This window comes from Dermochelys coriacea, chromosome 4 (genome assembly GCF_009764565.3).
Source record: "Dermochelys coriacea isolate rDerCor1 chromosome 4, rDerCor1.pri.v4, whole genome shotgun sequence".
Classification (NCBI taxonomy): domain Eukaryota; kingdom Metazoa; phylum Chordata; order Testudines; family Dermochelyidae; genus Dermochelys; species Dermochelys coriacea.
Genome location: NC_050071.1, coordinates 132,130,076 through 132,152,042, shown reverse-complemented (window position 1 = coordinate 132,152,042; position 21,967 = coordinate 132,130,076). Strand labels below are relative to the sequence as shown.

The following is a 21,967-nucleotide window of genomic DNA, read 5'->3' as shown; positions in this document are numbered from 1 at the left end:
TGACCTCTTGCTTTGAAATTAGCACTTTTCTGTTAAATTTCATCATTTGTATTCCACAAGGCTTCTTCCTGTTTGATGGGTTATTTAGTTATGGGATATGCACAATGTAAACGTTTGCTATTATAGTATAACAGGATACAGATAAGTGAAAACAATGCAACTAACATCCCATTAGTTTTCATAAAGTTTAAACACCAAATGCACTCTTCTTCATTTAACAATTACTTTGATCTACACTGACAGGTTTCAGAGTAGCAGCCGTATTAGTCTGTATTCGCAAAAAGAAAAGGAGTACTTGTGAGTACTTAGAGACTAGTCTCTAAGGTGCCACAAGTACTCCTTTTCTTTTTGATCTACACTAATACACAAGTGAATTAACCCGGGGTTTCGGCATGAGCTGGCATCTGGTCCTCCAGCATCACAAGTACTACTCAGGGTAAGGATATGCAGGATCAGGTCCTATATATGTAATGATTGAAATGTTGCCTCATACTGACTTGACTGTGCTCCCAGTGAAATCATTGGAAGTTTATCCATTGGTTCAATGGCAGCAAAATCAGGCACTAAAAAGGAGCTAACTTTGCTTTCTCCTGAATAAAACCATATATACACATAGGAATCTGTTTACCTCTCACTGAAGTGCAGCTACCTCTGGGATCCAATGTGTCAGCTGTCTAGCAGTATACAAGCAACATTAAACCATAACTGAGGCCAGGAAATAAAGAAGAATTCTGAAAAACTGCAAAATTACTGACCGCAGGTAGGATTTTAGGTGACAGACTCTAATATTAGCCAAATGCAGCCAGGCGACTAGCATTAACAACCATGATAGGATGTTAGTAATGAATCAAGTGCACTTTGGCAAATTGAAAGGTTAGCAATTTAGAACTTGACACTGATGTCTTCTTATGCTCATCACCAGCCTTCTATTAAACCTAAAAGGTAACGAGTAACCTCTCTAGCTTATGTGCCACACATTTCAAGAGGATTTTATACCCTTGTGTTTGCTCTTTAGAACACCTTCCTCTTTCATGCAGACTGGCTAGCGATGGCAGGTTTCTCAGAAGAACCAGCTGTCCCCAGAAAGTTCATTTGAAATGCAAGGGACATTTATATCCAGAGGACACAACAGGTGCAGCCAGCTGGCTTTGCAGTTTACTAGCTTACAGTTTACACTTCAAAGGGTGAGATTTAGACTTTCCTCTCCAAGCACATAAAGGCTTCATTTGTGTCTCTCATAAAACACATGGGAAGTGCCAGTAGCACACTATCCTTTCTTTGATAGTGCCCAATGTCAGATACTTCAGAGGGAGGAAGAAGCCCACCCATAATGCACCTAACTCTACAACTTTCATCCATATAGCTGCCTCTCCTGGTCACTTGCTTTTTTTGGAAGAAAGGGGAAGCCATTTCTCTCCTCTGCCGTAAGCCCCAGAACCTTCAGGATCCTTCCACCCCAGTCTCTGATACAGTTATACCATGAATGAACTGGAAACTTAGGATATGTCTAAGTGCACAAGCTAGCCTGCCCGTGCTAGCTTGAACCTGGTTAGCACTGGTAACAAAGGCAACGAATACAGCACAGCCTAGGCTAGCAAACTGAGTATGTGCTGATGGGCCATGTCAAGCTTGTACTGCTCACACTGAAGCTCACACTGAGCCTTCTTCAGTGCTGTTGTTACCTGTACCAGCTGGGTTCAAACCAGTTCAGGTAGACTAGCCTGTGCACAGCTTTTGCTTAGACAGTGGTCAGTGGGTGCAAATAAGTCTAAGAGTGTCTTATTGAGTACAAGAGAATCCAAATAAGCGTAACAAGGTCTAACCTACCAGCCAAAGGCCTCAAGCAACGCATTATTGTGCTAGGTAGGCACAGTGATGCACCTAGACAGGAGAATCCTTGCTCCAAAGAGCTCACAATCTAAATAGACAGGACAGGCAAAGGAAGCATTATTTATTAGTGCTGCCATGAGTGCCAGGGACTGGACTAGGTAACCTCTCCAGGTCCCTTCCAGGCCTATGATTATCACCCACCTTTCGCAAATTGGAAACCGAGGCTGAGAGAAACTATGCATGGGAGGTCTGTGCCAGAGCTGGGGACTTCAACCCAGAGCGTCAGAGGCCTCGTCCAGTGCCTTAACCACACAGCCACCCTTCCTCTACTTAAAACGGAAAGGCCAGCCCCGCTCTTATTCGTCTAGCATTGCTACCTGTGCTGCTAACAACGTATGCCTTGCTCCCTTCACCCAAGGTTTTGCAACACAAACAGAGCTTTATTAAGCGACAATTACAAACAAGATTATAGGCAGAGTGTAAAGTCCCATGTTAAACAGCGGCCTGTAGGATGACAATGATCAGGCATGCTGAAATGCCAACAATAGGCAGGCTGGCCAGCAGGTTCCATGCTAATAGCAGGAGCAGTGGCCTGCTCTCTTGAGTCAAATGGCAGAACTGGGTGCTGGTCAGAAATGCAAGACTGTGTTCTGTCAGCTGTCAAGTCATGGGGGCAGAAAGGTGCAGCAGAGATTACGCTCCTTGTAAGGCAGCAAAGAGCCAAAGGACTGATAAAAAACACACAAGTGTACTGTACTGGGAAGCAGAGAGAGAGATAATGCCTGGGAACGGAGGGGTCCTCCCCACTGTCGTTAAGGGGAGCCATCTTGCTGCACACATGTAGACAGCAGCTGAAAAAGCTTTGTAAAAAATGTACCCATCAAAGCAAAGAAAGGCTTTAAGGAGGATGTGCTGCAGAAGAACCGCTGACCTATGGCTATTGGAGGTTCCCCCTTCCCCCATGAGAGCTGGAAGAAAGAGGAAGTTACTCATCTTGTGCAATGACAATGGTTCTTCTAGATGTGTGTCCCTATGGGTGCTCCACTTTAGGTATCTGTGTGCCCCTGCACCTCTAATCGGAGACTTTTGGTAGCAGTGTCCCGTTGAGCCAGGGCATGTGCTCTCCCTCCCTCGTGGTCTGCCTTGAGTCTATTTAGCACTGCATGGGTGAACCCCCCTCACTTCCTTCTCTACCACAGAGCCCTATAGAGAACTGCGAAGTAGAGGGGAGGAGGGCGGGTTGTGGAGCACCCATAGGGACACATATCTCGAAGAACCATCGTTACTGCACAAGGTGAGTAACTTCCTCTTCTTCTTCAAGTAGTGTCCCTATGGGTGCTCCACTTTAGGTGACTCCGGAGAAGTACTCACCACTGGAGGCTGGGACTTCGGAGAGGAGTCTTTTCTACAGAGAGTACTGTGGAATCGAAGATGGTGTCAGCGGCCAAATCTGCAGTGATCGCATAATGTTCTGCAAAAGTATGGACAGAGGCCCCAATCTTTGCTCTATAGATTGGGGAGATAAGGGTATCTCTATGGAATGTGATTGAGGTAGGAACTGATCTCATGGAGTGCATACGGACGGAAGCAAGTTGCCCCCTTGCTAAGTGATTAATGCAACTGGAGACCCATTTGGATAGTCTTTAAGGAGATATCACAGAGCTTTTGGATTTTTCTGTGGAAGAAAGGAAGAGTTTAGGGGATTTCCTGAAGTCCTTAGTCCTGTCCAAGTAGAATGCTAATGTCCTTCTAATATCTATTATATGCACAACTGTCTCCCAGTTGTCACAATGTGGTTTTGGGAAAAAAAAGGGAGATGGATCTGTTGATTCATAAGGAAAGTGCAGAAAAAGTAGGGAGAAACTTGGGATATGGCCTTAGAGTTGTTATTTTCTATTTATTTATTTATTTATTTATTTTAAAGACGAAGGCCATGAATGATGGGTGTGCCATCAAGGCCGCTATTTCTCCTATGTGCTTAGCTGAGGTGATGGCAATTAGAAATGCTGTCATCACGGACAGGTGTAAGAGAGAACAAGTTGCCCTGGACTCAGAAGGAGGTCTAGTCCAAGCCTTGAGAACTAGATTAAACTCCCAGGCTGGAGCGGGTGGTGTCACATGGGGGAAGAGAGTCCCAATGCCCTTAAAGAGTCTACGCATTAGTGGTTGAGCAAACTTCAAGTGGGAAGCCATTTTTGCCATGAGATGTACCTTAAGGGAGCTAAGTGAGAGTTTAAAATGTAGTGCAAAATCAGAGGGAGGAAAGATTAGATTGGGTCTGTCCATTTTGAATGTTACAAACTTGGAGTCGTTTCCATTTTGTAGATAGGTATGTGGCGTGGTCAACTTGTGGTTGTGTTGCAACATATGTTTCAGCTTGTCAGAGCATTCTGCTTCTAAGCCTTGGAACAAAGAAAGATCCAAGCCTGGAGGCGGAGGAACCATGAGTTGGGGTGAAGGGTCAGCCCATTGTTTTGAGAGAGCGGATGAGGAATGGGCTGATGTCAGAGGAGCAGGAGGTCATATTGCCATCTGCGTCAGGTAAGGGAGCCAGACTTGTCATAGTCAAGAGGGGCAATCACAATAACTCGCTTTGTTTCGTTGAATTTTCAACAGAATCTTGGGACAGGGTAGGAAACTGGGAAAAGACATACAAGTGGGCCCTGTCCGCTGGGAAGATGAGGGCAACTGCCAGTGAATGTTTCCCCAAAGGGTGGCTATATCTTGAAGCACCTGTGAATTCAGTATACACTCATTGTCGTGAGAAAATTCCAACGGAAACTGTTGGTTATACCGTTCTGTATCCCTTGTAGATAGACAGCTGCGATGAGCACATTGTGATGGGTGCATCAATTCCATAGTTTGACTGCTGTCTTGCAGAGGGAGGGAGATCTGGCAGTTCCCTGGCAGTTTATACAAAACATACAGGTCACATTAAGTCCAGCATAACCTTTGGGTGTTGTTTTTGGTGAAAGACAGAGTTTGTGCACAGGCACTCCTGACAGCCCCTAACCCCAAAAGAGTGATACGGAAGGTCATTTCTGTGGAAGGCCATTTGTCCTGAACCTTGTTGTTGTGTAGCCCCCCCAGCATATTAGGGAGACATGTCTCAGGGTGGTGAATGTGGGTAGTGAGAGGAGCGCTCTCGCTTGTACTGCATCAGGTTGGTGCTGATAAAGTCCAGTCACTGTACCGGGGTTAGTATGCCACTACAATAAAGTGAACCTTGGAGACTATCCTGTGTGGAGCAGTCTGTACCTATAATGATCTTACCCCAAAGGTAAGCAGTAGGAAATCTCCTGTACGATGGTTGTATTGAGATATGGAAGTAGGCACCCTGTAAGTTCAGGGCTAGAAATCAATCTCTTTGCTCAAGAGCTGGTCCTAACTGCTGTGAAGTAAGGTAAGGTGACTTCTGAGTGGTGTGACAGGTGTATAGATAGCAGCTGATGCTGTAAGGTATCATTGTTCAGGCCCCTGACCAGCTCATCAAAGTGCTTATAAGAAGCAGTTTGAGAGGTCATGGACTGGGGTGCAGACTGTTCTCACTTTTGAGACCTGGGCCTCTTACACTGTGGCTCATAACAGCACAGAGATGGTGAGTATTGAGAAGATGGTGATCTGTGGTGTGGTTGAGAGATGTATCTTCTCTTCTGTTCCACAGTGTAGATTCCTAAGGAGTACAGTGCAGTCTGAGAATCCTTCAGGATGTGGAGAGAAAAATCTGTCTTCTCCGCAAAGAGTTTGACCCTTCACATTGGAAGTCTGTAGCTCTTTGGGCAATCTAGAGAGGTGTAGCGAACAAAAAAAAAAAAAAACCCACCACAACCCACCTCAGTACCACTGTCATGGAGACTGGGTGGGCAGCTGTAACAGCTACATCCAGTGGTGTCTCTAGGACCGGTCTGGCTATTAAATGACCTTCTCTAAGAATGGTCTGAATCTGTTCTTTTTGTGTTTCCAGTAATGTTTTAGAAACATCCTGGGTTTCCCAAGATTAACAAAATTGTTTTGGCCATGACAGTTTGGTAATTTATGACTCTAAACAGTAATGTTGTTGATGAATACACCATCTTGCGAAGCCTGATCATATGGAGTTGACTTGGCATTATGTTGCTTGCTTCATGCATTAACCACATCCATTATGATGGAGTTGGGTTGCGGATGTTGAAAACAAAGTCTGCCTCTTTGGTTAGAGATATAGGGTTGTTTTTGCTTACACTCTGTTGCTGGTTGGCGCGATAGAGGCTGGCTCTGCCAGATGATTTTGGTAGGATCTATAATCAGCTCATTAATTGGGAGGACAGTTCTAAATGAGAAGGTAGTGTGCAGAATTTCCACCAACTTGTGATGTATATCTGCCACCTCCAGACTCTGCAGCTTGTCTGCCACCCTCTTGGTAAGATCCAGAAAGTTCTTAAATCTTCACCTAGTGATGAGGGGTGGGCAGCACAGTCTCATCTGGGAGAGATGAGAAGTGTGCTGAAGGTAGCTTCCTCTTCAGGTGTGGTTTTTTTGTTTTTGTTTGGTTTGTTTGTTTGTTTTTCCCCTTCCCCTTTTTTCCTGTTCTGAAAAAGCTTTCTCCTGTTCTGGCTCAGGTGCTCTCCTGCCCTGGCTCAGGTGCCAGGCTGTAGCAAACCATGAGAGACTCCCTGAGAGACACCTGAGACGGTCACACCATGTGTGTGTATATACCCAAAGAGTTACCATATGGCCTTGAGAGGGAGAGGCAGGAAGGCAGGCACGGGCAGTTGGCGTGATGGAATTGGGGATGACCCTTGTAGTGTGGTGGTGGGCCACCTTGAGGGGCAGGGAATGATATTCTCCTGGCCAGTGTCAGATTCATCAGTGTGTAACGGTGCCGCTGACTGAAGTATTGGCAGTATACAGCTCAGTGCTAAGAGCGATTCTGGGTGCCAGGATGTGCTCGATACTGGGGTCCTGGTACCAAGTAATGGGGATTGTGGTTCTTCCCCAATCATCAAGTCTCCAGGGTACCAGAGCTCATGCAGTACCATGGGTTCATTTGGTACCACAGAGGAGGGTCTGTGGTACATTGTCAGTACCGATATTTGGGCAGAGCACTCCCTAAATGAGAGTTTTGCCCAGTACAAAAAGTTTGTTGGTGCCACTTTTTTGGAGATGGTATGGTAATTGTCTCTCCCGGGGTACTGAGGCCACAGGTCTCCAGAGTATCAGAGCACCTGTGTTACCATGGGCTCATCCGGAACCCCAGAGGAGCGTCTGTAGTCGGTATCAATGGTTGGGAAGGTGCAGAACACTTCCTAGATGGGAGTTTTGTTGCATCTGGTACCAAAGGATTTCTCTATGCTGCTCTTTTAGAGATGGTACGGTAACTGTCCCCTCTCCTTAGGGGACAGTACCATTACCATTGCCTCAGAGCATGACGGTGAAGCGTCTGGTGTCTCCCTGTGAAATAGAACTGACAGCAGGTGGCTATCCTTCAACAAAAAAGCTTCAAAGACAGACTCCAACGAGAGACTGCTGAATTGGAATTAATTTGCAAACTGGATACAATTAATTTAAGCTTGAATAGAGACTGGGAATGGATGAGTCATTACACAAAGTAAAACTATTTCCCCATGTTATTTCTCCCACCCGACCCCACCCCGCACTGTTCCTCTGATATTCTTGTTAACTGCTGGAAATAGCCTACCTTGCTTGCCACCATGAAAGGTTTTCCTCCTTTCCCCCTCCTGCTGCTGGTGATGGCTTATCTTAAGTGATCACTCTCCTTACAGTGTGTATGATAAACCCATTGTTTCATGTTCTCTGTGTGTGTATATCAATCTCCCCTCTGTTTTTTCCACCAAATGCATCCAATGAAGTGAGCTGTAGCTCACGAAAGCTTATGCTCTAATAAATTTGTTAGTCTCTAAGGTGCCACAAGTACTCCTTTTCTTTCAGGTCTTCTCTGTGCCACTCTTTTAGAGATGGTACGGTAACTGTGCCCTCTCGGTGCAGTAGTTGCCCAGAGTAGAGCTCAGAGCAGCACAGAGCTCACAGAAGCCCCTTGTTGGTGGGTGCCGAGACCAGAGCTCAGAGCAGGGCAGAGCTCACAGCAGGAAGCCCCTTCTCAGGTTTCAGCTTCCAAAGCTTGGGTGCCGAACAAGCTCACAGCAGGAGGTTCCTTTGCTGGTATTGTCCTACCAATCGCACTGGGGAACACCCATCTGTCTGGCCAGTTTCTGGGGGTCGGGGCCGAGATGGCCGCACTGGGGAACACCCCTCTGGCTGGCCAGTTGCTGGGGGTCGGGGCCCAGATGGCCGCACTGGGGAACACCCCTCTGGCTGGCCAGCTGCTCTGGGATCGGTGCCGAGATGGCAACACCCCTCTGGTTGGCCAGTTGCTTGGAGGAGCCTTTCCAGGGGGAGTCTGCTGGCGTCTGCTAGCTTCTTTTCTTTCTCTCTCTCGACCCCTTTTGAAGTGAAGGCTCCGGGGATGACACCCACCAGAGTCCCCTGCAGACTGAAGTGTTTTCTCCATAGGGATCAGAGTAGCAGCCGTGTTAGTCTGTATTCGCAAAAAGAAAAGCAGTACTTGTGGCACCTTAGAGACTAACAAATTTATTAGCTGTAGCTCACGAAAGCTTATGCTCTAATAAATTTGTTAGTCTCTAAGGTGCCACAAGTACTGCTTTTCTTTTTTCTCCATAGGGAGGAATTTTTACTTCAGCTCCCAGCTCCTGTGAGGCTGCAGTTTTAGATGTGGCAGGTAAAGCACTTCTGTGAGGGTCTCCCAGGCACAGTGAGTGTCTGGCCATTGGAGGAACTAACCCCTGGCCGAGAGGCACCGCTTGGAGCAGAGAGAGCCAGGCAAGCCCCTGGGCAGGGGATTGTCATCCTTTAGCAGGGAGGAATATGCAGAAGAACATCGTCTTTACGTTATTTTATTTTTTTTAACTGAAAAAGAAATAATTATGAGTCTACTAGATGCTTGGGGGGGGGGGGAATGCCCCCAGACAGGGAAGGAAAGTGAAGTTCTTTTCCTTTTTCTCTTTTCTTTTTAAACCAAAGGAATAAAATAAAACAAAACAAAACAAAACACTAGCCTGAGTACTTGTAGGGAGAAGAAAGGTAACAAAACAGTCCTTGCTTACAGACAGCCCCCCAATCTGAAGCAAATACTCACCAGCAACCACACACCACAAAACAGAACCACTAACCCAGGAACCTATCCTTGCAACAAAGCCCGTTGCCAACTCTGTCCACATATCTATTCAGGGGATACCATCATAGGGCCTAATCACATTAGCCACACTATCAGAGGCTCGTTCAGCTGCACATCTACCAATGTGATATATGCCATCATGTGCCAGCAATGCTCCTCTGCCATGTACATTGGCCAAACTGGACAGTCTTTACGTAAAAGAATGAATGGACACAAATCAGACATCAAGAATTATAACATTCAAAAACCAGTTGGAGAACACTTCAATCTCTCTGGTCACTCGATTACAGACCTAAGAGTTGCTATCCTTCAACAAAAAAAGCTTCAAAAACAGACTCCAAGGAGAGACTGCTGAATTGGAATTAATTTGCAAACTGGATACAATTAACTTAGGCTTGAATAGAGACTGGGAATGGATGAGTCATTACACAAAGTAAAACAATTTCCCCATGGTATTTCTCCCCCCACCCCACCCCCCACTGTTCCTCTGATATTCTTGTTAACTGCTGGAAATAGCCTACCTTGCTTGTCACCATGAAAGGTTTTCCTCCTCCCCCCCCCCCCCCCCCCCCCCCGCTGGTGATGGCTTATCTTAAGTGATCACTCTCCTTACAGTGTGTATGAGAAACCCATTGTTTCATGTTCTCTGTGTGTGTATATAAATCTCTCCTCTGTTTTTTCCACCAAATGCATCTGATGAAGTGAGCTGTAGCTCACGAAAGCTTATGCTCTAATAAATTTGTTAGTCTCTAAGGTGCCACAAGTACTCCTTTTCTTTTTGCGAATACAGACTAACAGGGCTGCTACTCTGAAACCTGTACTTATGCTAATGACACAGATAAGGAAGGAACAACTGCTCCTTTGGTCAGTGCTAAATAGCCTCGAGGCAGACCATGAGGGAGGGGGAGCACATGCGGGGGCTCAACAGGACACTGCTACCAAAAATCTCTGATTAAAGGTGTAGGGGCACACAGACACCTAAAGTGGAGCACTCACAGGGACACTACTCGAAGAAGAAGTAAAGGTTTTGATCTCACATTAATAGTATCTCTTCCAAAGCAAAACTGACACGCAACATGTACAGGGAGCATTTCACTCATCGCTGAAAAGCAGCCATCTCTGGGGAGGAGCACAGCAGCCTTTTAAACAATGCACAATAAAACTACATGAGGTTTTAAAGACAGAAAGTGAAGCAGCAGCCAAGGTCTTGTGGAAAGAGTCCAGGAGAGCTGGCTGTATTTTAAAGAATCCTTATTGAGGTTACACGGACAAACCATTCCAACATGTAGAAAGAATAGTAAATATGGCAGACGACTAGCTTGGCTTAACAGTGAAATCCTTGCTGATCTTAAACACAAAAAAGAAGCTTATAAGAAGTGGAAGACTGGACAAATAACCAGGGAAGAGTATTAAAATATTGCTCAGGCATGCAGGAGTGAAATCAGGAAGGCCAAATCAAACTTGGAGTTGCTGCTAGCAAGAGACGTTAAGAGTAACAAGAAGGGTTTTTTCGGGTATGTTAGCAACAAGAAGAAAGTCAAGGAAAGTGTGGGCCCCTTACTGAATGAGGGAGGCAACCTAGTGACAGAGGATGTGGAAAAAGCTAATGTACTCAGTGCTTCTTTTGCCTCTGTCTTCACGAACAAGGTCAGCTCCCAGACTACTGCACTGAGCAGCACAGCATGGGGAGGAGGTGACCAGCCCTTTGTGGAGAAAGAAGTGGTTCAAGACTATTTAGAAAAGCTGGACGAGCACAAGTCCATGGGGCCGGATGCGCTGCATCTGATAGTGCTAAAGGAGTTGGCGGATGTGATTGCAGAGCCATTGGCCATTATCTTTGAAAACTCATAGAGATCAGGAGAGGTCCTGGACAACTGGAAAAAAGCTAAAGTAGTGTCCATCTTTAAAAAAGGGAAGAAGGAGGATCCAGGGAACTACAGGCCAGTCAGCCTCACCTCAGTCCTTGGAAAAATCATGGAGCAGGTCCTCAAAGAATTAATTTTGAAGCACTTAGAGAAGAGGAAAGTGATCAGGAACAGTCAGCATGGATTCACCAAGGGCAAGTCATGCCTGACTAACCTAATTGCCTTCTATGATGAGATAACTGGCTCTGTGGATGAGGGGAAAGCAGTGGACGTGTTATTCCTTGACTTTAGCAAAGCTTTTGACACAGTCTCCCACAGTATTCTTGCCAGCAAATTAAAGAAGTATGGGCTGAATGGATGAATGGACTATAAGGTCGACAGAAAGCTGGCTAGATTGTCGGGCTCAACAGGTAGTGAACAATGGCTCCATATCTAGTTGGCAGTCGGTATCAAGTGGAGTGCCCCAAAGGTCAGTCCTGGGGCCGGTTTTGTTCAATATCTTCATTAATGATCTGGAGGATGGCGTGGATTGCACCCTCAGCAGGTTTGCAGATGATACTAAACTGGGAGGAGAGGTAGATACGCTGGAGGATAGGGACAGGATACCGAGGGACCTAGACAGATTAGAGGATTGGGCCAAAAGAAATCTGATGAGGTTCAACAAGGACAAGTGCAGAATCCTGCACTGAGGATGGAAGAATCCCATGCACTGCTACAGACTAGGGACCAAATGGCTAGGCAGCAGTCCTGCAGAAAAGGACCGAGGGGTTACAGTGGATGAGAAGCTGGATATGAGTCAACAGTGTGCCCTTGTTGCCAAGAAGGCCAATGGCATTTTGGGATGTATAAGTAGGGGCATTGCCAGCAGATCAAGGGACATGATCATTCCCCTCTATTCGACACTGGTGAGGCCTCATCTGGAGTACTGTGTCCAGTTTTGGGCCCCATACTACAAGAATGATGTGAAAAAATTGGAAAACGTCCAGCAGAGGGCAACAAAAATGATTAGGGGACTGGAACACATGACTTATGAGGAGAGGCTGAGGAACTGGGATTGTTTAGTCTGCGGAAGAGAAGAATGAGGCGGGATTTGATAGCTGCTTTCAACTACCTGAAAGGGAGTTCCAAAGAGGATGGATCTAGACTGTTCTTAGTGGTAGCAGGTAACAGAACAAGGAGTAATGGTTTGAAGTTGCAGTGGGGGAGGTTTAGGTTGGATATTAGGAAAAACTTTTTCACTAGGAGGGTGGTGAAGCACTGGGAATGTGTTACCTAGGGAAGTGGTGGAATCTCCTTCCTTTGAAGTTTTTAAGGTCAGGCTTGACAAAGCCCTGGCTGGGATGATTTAGTTGGGGATTGGTCCTGCTTTGAGCAGGGGGTTGGACTAGATGACGTCCTGAGGACCCTTCCAACCCTGATATTCTATGATTCTATGAAAATGCAAGAGGAATTTTGAACTCTACTATCCTTCACTTATGCAAAGCTAGTCAACTCATTGGGAGCCGTCACATGTATGTAGTTGAGGGCTGAACTTTACCTATATGCTCTAAGGACCCAATTACAGCCACCTGAGCAATAACTACTTTAAGTGAGCCACTTAGACCTCTCATCGGAATTTACACACATTGCTTAATCCTCTGTGGCTTGGGTCAGCTCCCCTTCTGTAAAATGGGGATAATAACTCTTCCTTTTTCTGCCAGGTCTATTTAGATTGTAAACTCTTTGGAGCAGTGAAGTAGTATCTCTTACTATGCGTCTGCCCATTACCTCACAATGGGGCCCAGGGCTCAGGTGGGACCTCTAAGCAGTACTGTAATACAAATAACAAGGGGGTGAACTGCTCACCAGCTGGGATTAGGGGAAAATGTCTTTTCTTTGGTATAATATAGCACAGTTTGGTGTATCATACAGAGGCAAAAGGAGATCCCCTTTGCTCTGAAACACTTTTAGAAACAGAGTACCAGACTAGATGGACTGTTGCTCTGTGGATAGAAGTTCGGGAAGGAAAAGGTCTGTTAGGTTAGAAAATCCATCCCACTGCAAACATAAAATCTAGTCCCTTGCTACAGGCTGTATAAGCTATTCCGTCCAGATAACATTTTTGAGGGGAGAGGGCAATGTTGGAATTATTTATAGAACTGATTTTTTTAAACTATTATTTCAAAACCTGCAAGGCTTTGAAACAGCTGCCCCCGGAATCTGACTATAAATATACTGCTGTATAGCTAGGGATTACTATGTTCTGCTTACACTGAAAACAATTGTGGGGGTAGAGTCCCAATGAGAATTGAAATTTTCCAAGGATCATTTTTCAAAAAATAAAAAAGGGGTTGCTGGGGGGGGAGGGAAGGGTTGGGGGGAAGGGGAAGAAAATGGAAAGTTTCTTTTAACAGGACTTTCACTGGCAATTCACACCCCCAGTCATGGGCCTTACCTGGAAGATAACCTGGAGGCAAAACAGGTAGCCTGTTTACACTAGCACATAGCCCACCACAGTAATTAGCACAGGGGGAGTTGAACTGGTAGCAGCAAGGGTAGGAAATGTTAAGAAAAATAATCTAGTGTAGACACAAGACATTTATACAAATGCCTTACACCAGAGGTGGGCAAACTATGGTCCGCAGGCCACATCTGGCGCGTGGGACCGTCCTGCCTGGCCCCTGAGCTCCTGGCCCGGGAGGCTGTTTCCCTTCCCCTGCAGCCACATGGCACAATGCTCTGGGCGGCGGGGCTGCAGAGCCCGGCCTGACCTGCTGCTCTGTGCAGCACGGCGCGGCATAGCTGTCTGTCGTGGTGCAGCCGCGCTGCCAGCCACTGGTGCTCCAGGCAGTGCAGTAAACGGGTAGGAAGCGGGGGTGGGGGAGGTTGGATAGAGGGCAGGGGAGTTCGGGGGGTGGGGTGGTCAGAGGGGAGGAAACTGGGCTTGAATGGGAGCAGGGGTTCCAGGGGGCAGTCAGGAAGGAGAGGAGGGGTTGGATGAGGCGGCGGGGGGTGGTCAGGGGACAGGGATGGTTGATGGGGCAGGGGTCCCGGGGGGGCAATCAGGAAGGAGTGGGGTTGAATGGGGTGGGGGGGCAGTTGGGAGCAGTTAGGGGCAAGGGGTCCCAGAAGGACAGTCAGGAAGGGGGCGGGGGGTTGGATGGAGTGGCGGGGGGCAGTTAGACCAAGAGCAAGGGAGGGTGGATGGGGCAGGGGAACGGGGGGGGGGGGGTTGGATGGGGCAGGGGTCCCGAGGGGGCCTTCAAGGGGCGAGAAGCGAGGGGTGGGGTTGGATAGGGGGCAGGGGCCAGGCCATGCCTGGCTGCTTGGGGAGGCACAGCCTCCCCTAACCGGCCCGCCGTACAATTTCAAAATCCAGATGCGGCCCTCAGGCCAAAAAGTTTGCCCATCCCTGCCTTCCACACTGCTTCCACACATAAGCCTGCAAAGCTCTGTATATTGGTCCTGATCCCCAGCTGGCGTCCATAGACATAGGTTATGGCAATGTACACCATGTGGGGATGTGGCTTGCTGTGTTCAGTAGACAGAACAATGTAGACTAAGTGGAGCATGGATAGGACAATACCTACATTGACAAGGCAAGGTGCGAATTAACGAGGGCTTGTGAAGCTTTTTGAGATCCTTAGCTGCAAGAGACCAAGCAGCCTTTTCTTGTCAAAGAAAACAATCTAAGGGGCCTGACCTCAGCTGGTGTAAAGTGGAGTAGCTCCACTGTAGTCAAAGGGACTCGTCTCAATGGGCAGTGTCCATTTACTATGAACATATTTTTAAAATAAACCCCTAACTAAATAAAACCATTTTATTTTAAAGATATGGTTAGAACATTCTGTGCAAGCTACTGCTGTCTCTGCCTGAGACAAAACATTCTTCCAGAGATATTTTAATTAGCCTGCTGTTTATTTTTTTTAAAAAAAGTTCATTATAAGGATCCATCAGACCCAGCCTAGTTCAGCTTTGGCCAGAATGATTAACTGGCATCAAACGACCATGCTTAGGAACAGATCACTATAAAATCACCTCTTAATCCTGATCTTGCTTCCATTTTTCACTGAGTTCAATAGGCCAGATACTGCCACCCCAACTCTTAGTGAGTACTACCTGTTCCACAATTAGATCCATTGATTCCTGTGGGACTAATTGCAGAGTAAGTTACTCAATGGGCCTGGCCGAACGCCCACACAAGTCAGTGGAAAGAGCCCTATTGACTTTGATGGGATCTGGATCAGGGCCAATGTAAAGGGAGGCAGAATCTGGCCTAGTCACAGCAGCAGAATTGGGCCCATAGTCTGTCAGTCTAATCTATTTGGGCATTTATATAGCACTACCCATTGTGGTATTTAGACATAATTCAAGTACAGTTGTGTTTGTGTAACCCACACACATCCTGGGTATGGTGTTCTGTCCCATCTAGTGGCACCGAGACCACAGAGAGAGAGATTAATGAGTCTGCTCTACAGCCTTAGCTAAGGGCTATGTAGCTTTTAGCTCATGCAGTAGAGGCTCATGCATTTAGCTTCAGAGGTCCCAGGTTCGCTCTCGCCTGCCTACAGCCGGGGTCTGTCGGTATTACATTTTAAAACAGCAGCTCTTGCAATGATAAGTTAAAATGCAAAATAAAACCTAGGGAATAAATCCACAAAGGGATAAGGTATCACAATGCTCAGAGTTGCAGCATCTAAATTTTAGACGTCTTGCCACCCAGTGGAATCCACAGTCCCGAGTCAGACACCCAGACTTTCTATACAATGAATGGGGACAGATAGATGCCTAAGAATGAAATCCACAACAACCAGCATGCTGAGCAGAGAACCACCTAAGCTAACCAATAGCAGATGCCAACGAAAAGGTATGGCCTAAGCCCCACCCCTCTCAGGGAATTAGCGCCTAAATCCTTTTGTGGATCTGGGCCTCAACCTCTACATTGTCACATTGTCATTGTGCTAGGTTCATAGACATGTTCTCCCATTGATACTGCAATGGCACGGAAAGAAGGGGTGAAAAGATGCCAACACAAACACTCCACACATTTCTTTTCTACTCTTTCCATTCAATACCTAATTTTCATGTCAGGTGACATGGAGCTGCCAAGCAAATTCACTTCACGTGAGTGATTTAAAATATCCCAGATGACGAGAGTTAAAAAGCACAGTGAAAGGTTAGATGCTACCCGTGACCTCATTCAAAGAAACCATTTGTTCACGGAAGGCTTTAATAGGTAAGATCACATCCTACCTTTATTTCATGTGCAGAACCCCCACTGAAATGAATGGCAGTTTTGAGCAAAATTCAATCCCAGAATTCAATTTTGTGCTGCACTTGAGGAAAGTTTAGACTCTTCCTAAGTTCAGAATGAAAAATGGCAGCTGAAGATTAGTTTCATATTTAAGAACTTTGGGACAAATGCTGCTCTCAGTTACACCAGTACAAATGTGGAGTAATTTCACTGATGTCAAATCCAGAGTAACTCTATTATCTCATATTCATTGGGCTAGAGAAAGAGTGAAAATGACTCTGCTGACCAGTGTTTAGGGCACTCACCTAGGAGAACCAGCTTCCAGTTCCTGCCCTGCTCAGTATTTAAGGATTTCATACAAAGTGGAACAGCTTGACCAGGAGAGACTGAGAAACCCCCAGGCCAGAATGACCTTTAGCCCAAGGCTTAGGGCACTCACATGGGAATTGGAGACTGGGTGCAAGTCCTTGCAAAGGGGTTTTGAACCTAAGCCTCCCATATCTCAACTAACCCCTGGCCCACTGCATCTGATCTGCTGTGCTCTTAGGTAGCATCTGAAAATGCCCATGGACCACACCTCACAGGCCACATAAGCAGGAGAAATGCCTAGTTTGAGGATCCCACTGGGGCTTAAGCACGAGTTAGATACTTGGTGCCAGGAATCAGGAAGCTTTTTGCATGGCCAATGGTGGGAATGTAGGTGCCTAAGGGACTTTTCCAGCAAAAATTGGCACCTACTGTGGGAGGTGGCATCTGAGCAGGGGTTGTGAGGATCTACATTTTGGACTTAGGTGCCTAAAATGGCAGTTAGGTGCCTATATCCCTTTGCAGATCTAGCCCTCAACGTCCACATCTGCAAGAGAAGTTGATCAAATATTATTCGTGTAAAAATAAGAAGCGCATGACAAGTGACATCATTGGAAAATGCATCTTCATCAGGATTTACGTTCGGGTTTCATCAATATTGCAGGAAAGTTACAGCAATCCGATCTCTCCTCTCAAAGATGACTGCACCAGCCCAGCCCATTAATTCATCCACTGACGAGTATAACACCATTTTAAAGCAGGCCAAATGCTGCCAAGTTCCATGTGTTAGGCTATTTGTTTGGGGGCAATTGGTTTTAAAGGGGCACAGGATGAAACAATCTCAAGTTATTACAAACTATCAGTGGCATGAATGTATCTACTGACTTTCAGCATTAGTGCCCTCTCTATGTATATAGTCAAAGGGGTTATATGTGAAAACAAAGCATAATGGCATATTGTACCCGCATCATTCAATATATAGTTGAAGCCTCCTATAGCAGTCAGTTAGAGGCCCATTGTAACTAGAATCGCAACTTGCACACTGCAATCCACTTGAATAATTTGCTGGGGACCAATCTTGAGAGGCACTGAGCTCCCTCCACTCCCTCTGCTCTCAACGGAAGCTGAAGGCGCTGAGCACCTTCCAAGATCATGTCCCAGAAGTAGGCGCACTGTATTTAAAACAGGCAAGCAGACTGACTATCCCATCCTAGTAAGAGGACAGCCACTGTGAGCTGCCTCTCCACAGAACGACTCACAGTGGAGCGCTGCTGACTGCGATTCTCATCCTTTCTTGAAGCTATCCAGACTCTAATGAAGCCTTCACCGACCGCAGCCAGATCAGGCTTCACAAGAAGCACAGATTGGCTTTTTGCTGTGTAATAACTTCTCTCTTACCTGTCAAAAACTACTGCGGCGTAGGCTGGCTCCGCGAAGATGACATCCCCAGCCCAGAATTCCTTGGCTGCCTTCAACCCTCTGCCTTTGCCTTCCGAAATGTATACTTCCACCATCTCCATCTCTCCGGGTGTCATGTCAGGGAAACTGGGCTTGCAACGCAGGTGTCCCACTGTGAGCCAGGTCCCTTGTCACTCCTGCTTTTTCAGCACCTTTGAGTTGCCACAGGACCAATCCTAGAAATAGATGGTCCCCATCATACCCACCTACATGAGGCTGTACCATTTTCCACTTGTGGGGGGAGTTTTTACTTAATATAGTTGTAAGCCCAGAAATCAAAGGGGCTGGTCCTGCGTGACCAGCACTGTTTGCTTCATTAGGATACGCCTGTCTGAAAAACACGTTGGAATTATTTCCCCAAGCTGAAAGCATTTGTATACGTTATGGCCGCAGCGTCTAATTAACCCTCTCCCACTTGAAAGAGCACATATTTTCTTTAGGAGGGTATTTTTAGAAACCACATGCTTCTGTCTGTCAGGAGCCAACAGCTGAGACAGTGGTAAGTGGTGGGCTGGTGTGTGTCCCTTGCGCTGTCATCTGGTCTCTTTCAGTAAGGAAACAATGCTGCTTTCTTTTCCCCCCTCTGTGAGATATACAGTAGGAGAGAGGGGGCCATAGTCAAATACTTGTCCGAGTACTGCTGGAGAAGACAAGCTTGGAAAAGTCGATTTTCAAATGCCAGCCAAGTGGCTCATAGAAGCATGGGGAATATGCTGGAAGGGCTTCAGAAACTTGGCATCTCTTTCAGCACAGAGTTGCCATGTCAGCTATTCCCTCTGGTATTTAATAGGCTAAGCTCAATGAAGTAACATGTCAGAGGACTAAATTCACCCAAGTTCCGCTCCACTGAATTGGATGATGAATTGGGGCCACAGAGCACAAGAGGAAGAGAATATTACCAGTGAGTTCAATTAAATTACAAAAATGGGGACCAGTTTCTGCTCTCCCCTTACAGCAACTGTAATAATGCGGTCATCAAGGGGTTAATTGGGCTTTAGGGGGTGGAGCCATGCTTCACCTCTACCCCTCATTGGTTAGTTAGTAGGAGTTTCCCCAAGTTGTGTTAGGGGGCATGCATTTAATAAAGCAGCAAGTTCCTAGCCTGCAGTCCTGAGAGTAGGCTTGCATTGAGTGGTGCCTTTACAAACCCAGTCAGTGTAAATTCAGAACAACTTCACTGAGGTTGGTGGGGTTGCTCCACATTCACACTGCTGTAGCTGAGGCGAAGAATGTGGCCCTGGACTCTCAATCAACTAAATATTGCTATTTAGCATCTTATAGTTTTTCCATGACACTTTGCACTTTTAAAGTTCATGGTAACCTCACATGTCCATCACATTGGTATCTGACCCCATTTCATCCCAGGATCTCAAAGTGCTTTATAAACACTCAGGAATTTAGCTTCCCCGTTTCCCTAAGAGGCAAGTAAGGATTATACACTTTAACTGATAGGGAAACAATGGCACAAAGAGATGACGTAGTTAATTTCTTTGAGTAGGATGTCCAGATGTCCCGATTTTATAGGGACAGTCCCGATTTTTGGGTCTTTTTCTTATCTAGGCTCCTATTACCCCTCCCCCCCGGTCCCAATTTTTCACATTTGCTGTCTGGTCACTCTAACTCTGAGTGACCCCCAGTCATTTGAGGATGAACTCTGTCTAACTAGGGTTGTATGAGCCAGGGAGAGAGAGTGTGTATACACACCCCTGCCATCTTCTGGACAATCTCAGAACTGTTCAGGTTTCAGAGTAGCAGCCGTGTTAGTCTGTATTCGCAAAAAGAAAAGGAGTACTTGTGGCACCTTAGAGACTAACAAATTTATTAGAGCATAAGCTTTCGTGAGCTACAGCTCACTTCATCGGATGCATTTGGTGGAAAATACAGAGGGGAGATTTATATACACACACAGAGAACATGAAACAATGGGTTTATCATACACATTGTAAGGAGAGTGATCACTTAAGATAAGCCATCACCAGCAGCAAGGGGGGGAAAGGAGGAAAACCTTTCATGGTGACAAGCAATGTAGGCTATTTCCAGCAGTTAACAAGAATATCTGAGGAACAGTGGGGGGTGGGGAGAAATAACATGGGGAAATAGTTTTACTTTATGTAATGACTCATCCATTCCCAGTCTCTATTCAAGCCTAAGTTAATTGTATCCAGTTTGCAAATTAATTCCAATTCAGCAGTCTCTCGTTGGAGTCTGTTTTTGAAGCTTTTTTGTTGAAGGATAGCCACTCTTAGGTCTGTAACTGAGTGACCAGAGAGATTGAAGTGTTCTCCAACTGGTTTTTGAATGTTATAATTCTTGACGTCTGATTTGTGTCCATTCATTCTTTTACGTAGAGACTGTCCAGTTTGACCAATGTACATGGCAGAGGGGCATTGCTGGCACATGATGGCATATATCACATTGGTAGATGCGCAGGTGAACGAGCCTCTGATAGTGTGGCTGATGTGATTAGACCCTATGATGGTGTCCCCTGAAGAGATATGTGGACAGAGTTGGCAACGGGCTTTATTGCAAGGATAGGTTCCTGGGTTAGTGGTTCTGTTGGGTGGTGTGTGGTTGCTGGTGAATATTTGCTTCAGATTGGGGGGCTGTCTGTAAGCAAGGACTGGCCTGTCTCCCAAGATCTGTGAGAGTGATGGGTCGTCCTTCAGGATAGGTTGTAGATCCTTGATGATGCGTGGGAGAGGTTTTAGTTGGGGGCTGAAGGTGATGGCTAGTGGCGTTCTGTTGTTTTCTTTGTTGGGCCTGTCCTGTAGTAGGTGACTTCTGGGTACTCTTCTGGCTCTGTCAATCTGTTTCTTCACTTCAGCAGGTGGGTATTGTAATTGTAGGAATGCATGATAGAGATCTTGTAGGTGTTTGTCTCCATCTGAGGGGTTGGAGCAAATACGGTTATATCGTAGAGCTTGGCTGTAGACAATGGATCGTGTGGTATGATCTGGATGAAAGCTAGAGGCATGTAGGTAGGAATAGCGGTCAGTAGGTTTCCGATATAGGGTGGTGTTTATGTGACCATCGCTTATTAGCACCATAGTGTTCAGGAAGTGGATCTCTTGTGTGGACTGGTCCAGGCTGAGGTTGATGGTGGGATGGAAATTGTTGAAATCATGGTGGAATTCCTCAAGGGCTTCTTTTCCATGGGTCCAGATGATGAAGATGTCATCAGTGTAGCGCAAGTAGAGTAGGGGCATTAGGAGACGAGAGCTGAGGAAGCGTTGTTCTAAGTCAGCCATAAAAACGTTGGCATACTGTGGGGCTATGCGGGTACCCATCGCAGTGCCGCTGATTTGAAGGTATACATTGTCCCCAAATGTGAAATAGTTATAGGTGAGGACAAATTCACAAAGTTCAGCCACCAGGTTAGCCGTGACATTATCGGGGATACTGTTCCTGACGGCTTGTAGTCCATCTTTGTGTGGAATGTTGGTGTAGAAGGCTTCTACATCCATAGTGGCTAGGATGGTGTTTTTAGGAAGATCACCAATGGACTGTAGTTTCCTCATGAAGTTAGTGGTGTCTCGAAGATAGCTGGGAGTGCTGGTAACGTAGGGCCTGAGGAGGGAGTCCACATAGCCAGACAATCCTGCTGTCAGGGTGCAAATGCCTGAGATGATGGGGCATCCAGGATTTCCAGGTTTATGGATCTTGGGTAGCAGATAGAGTACCCCAGGTCGGGGTTCTAGGGGTGTGTCTGTGCGGATTTGTTCTTGTGCTTTTTCAGGGAGTTTCTTGAGCAAATGCTGTAGTTTCTTTTGGTAACTCTCAGTGGGATCAGAGGGTAATGGCTTGTAGAAAGTGGTGTTGGAGAGCTGCCTAGTAGCCTCTTGTTCATATTCCGACCTATTCATGATGACGACAGCACCTCCTTTGTCAGCCTTTTTGATTATGATGTCAGAGTTGTTTCTGAGGCTGTGGATGGCATTGTGTTCTGCATGGCTGAGGTTATGGGGCAAGCGATGCTGCTTTTCCACAATTTCAGCTCGTGCACGTCGGCGGAAGCACTCTATGTAGAAGTCCAGTCTGCTGTTTCGACCTTCAGGAAGAGTCCACCCAGAATCCTTCTTTTTG

At 46.3% G+C, this 21,967-nt stretch overlaps 1 protein-coding gene across 2 annotated transcripts in view; it reads right to left on the bottom strand.

Annotated features, from left to right (window-relative positions):
- SMYD1 (SET and MYND domain containing 1) overlaps nucleotides 1–18,049 on the bottom strand; it is a 52,455-nt gene extending 34,406 nt beyond the window's left edge. Inside the window, exon 1 of one of the 2 annotated variants that reach the window (XM_038399841.2) lies at nucleotides 17,825–18,049. In XM_038399841.2, coding sequence (XP_038255769.1) covers nucleotides 17,825–17,961 — 137 coding nt within the window. In that variant the 5' untranslated portion in view covers nucleotides 17,962–18,049. The remainder of the gene's footprint in view (nucleotides 1–17,824) is intronic. The other variant, XM_043512715.1, reaches the window with a different exon arrangement.
- Between the last annotated feature and the right edge of the window lie 3,918 nt (nucleotides 18,050–21,967).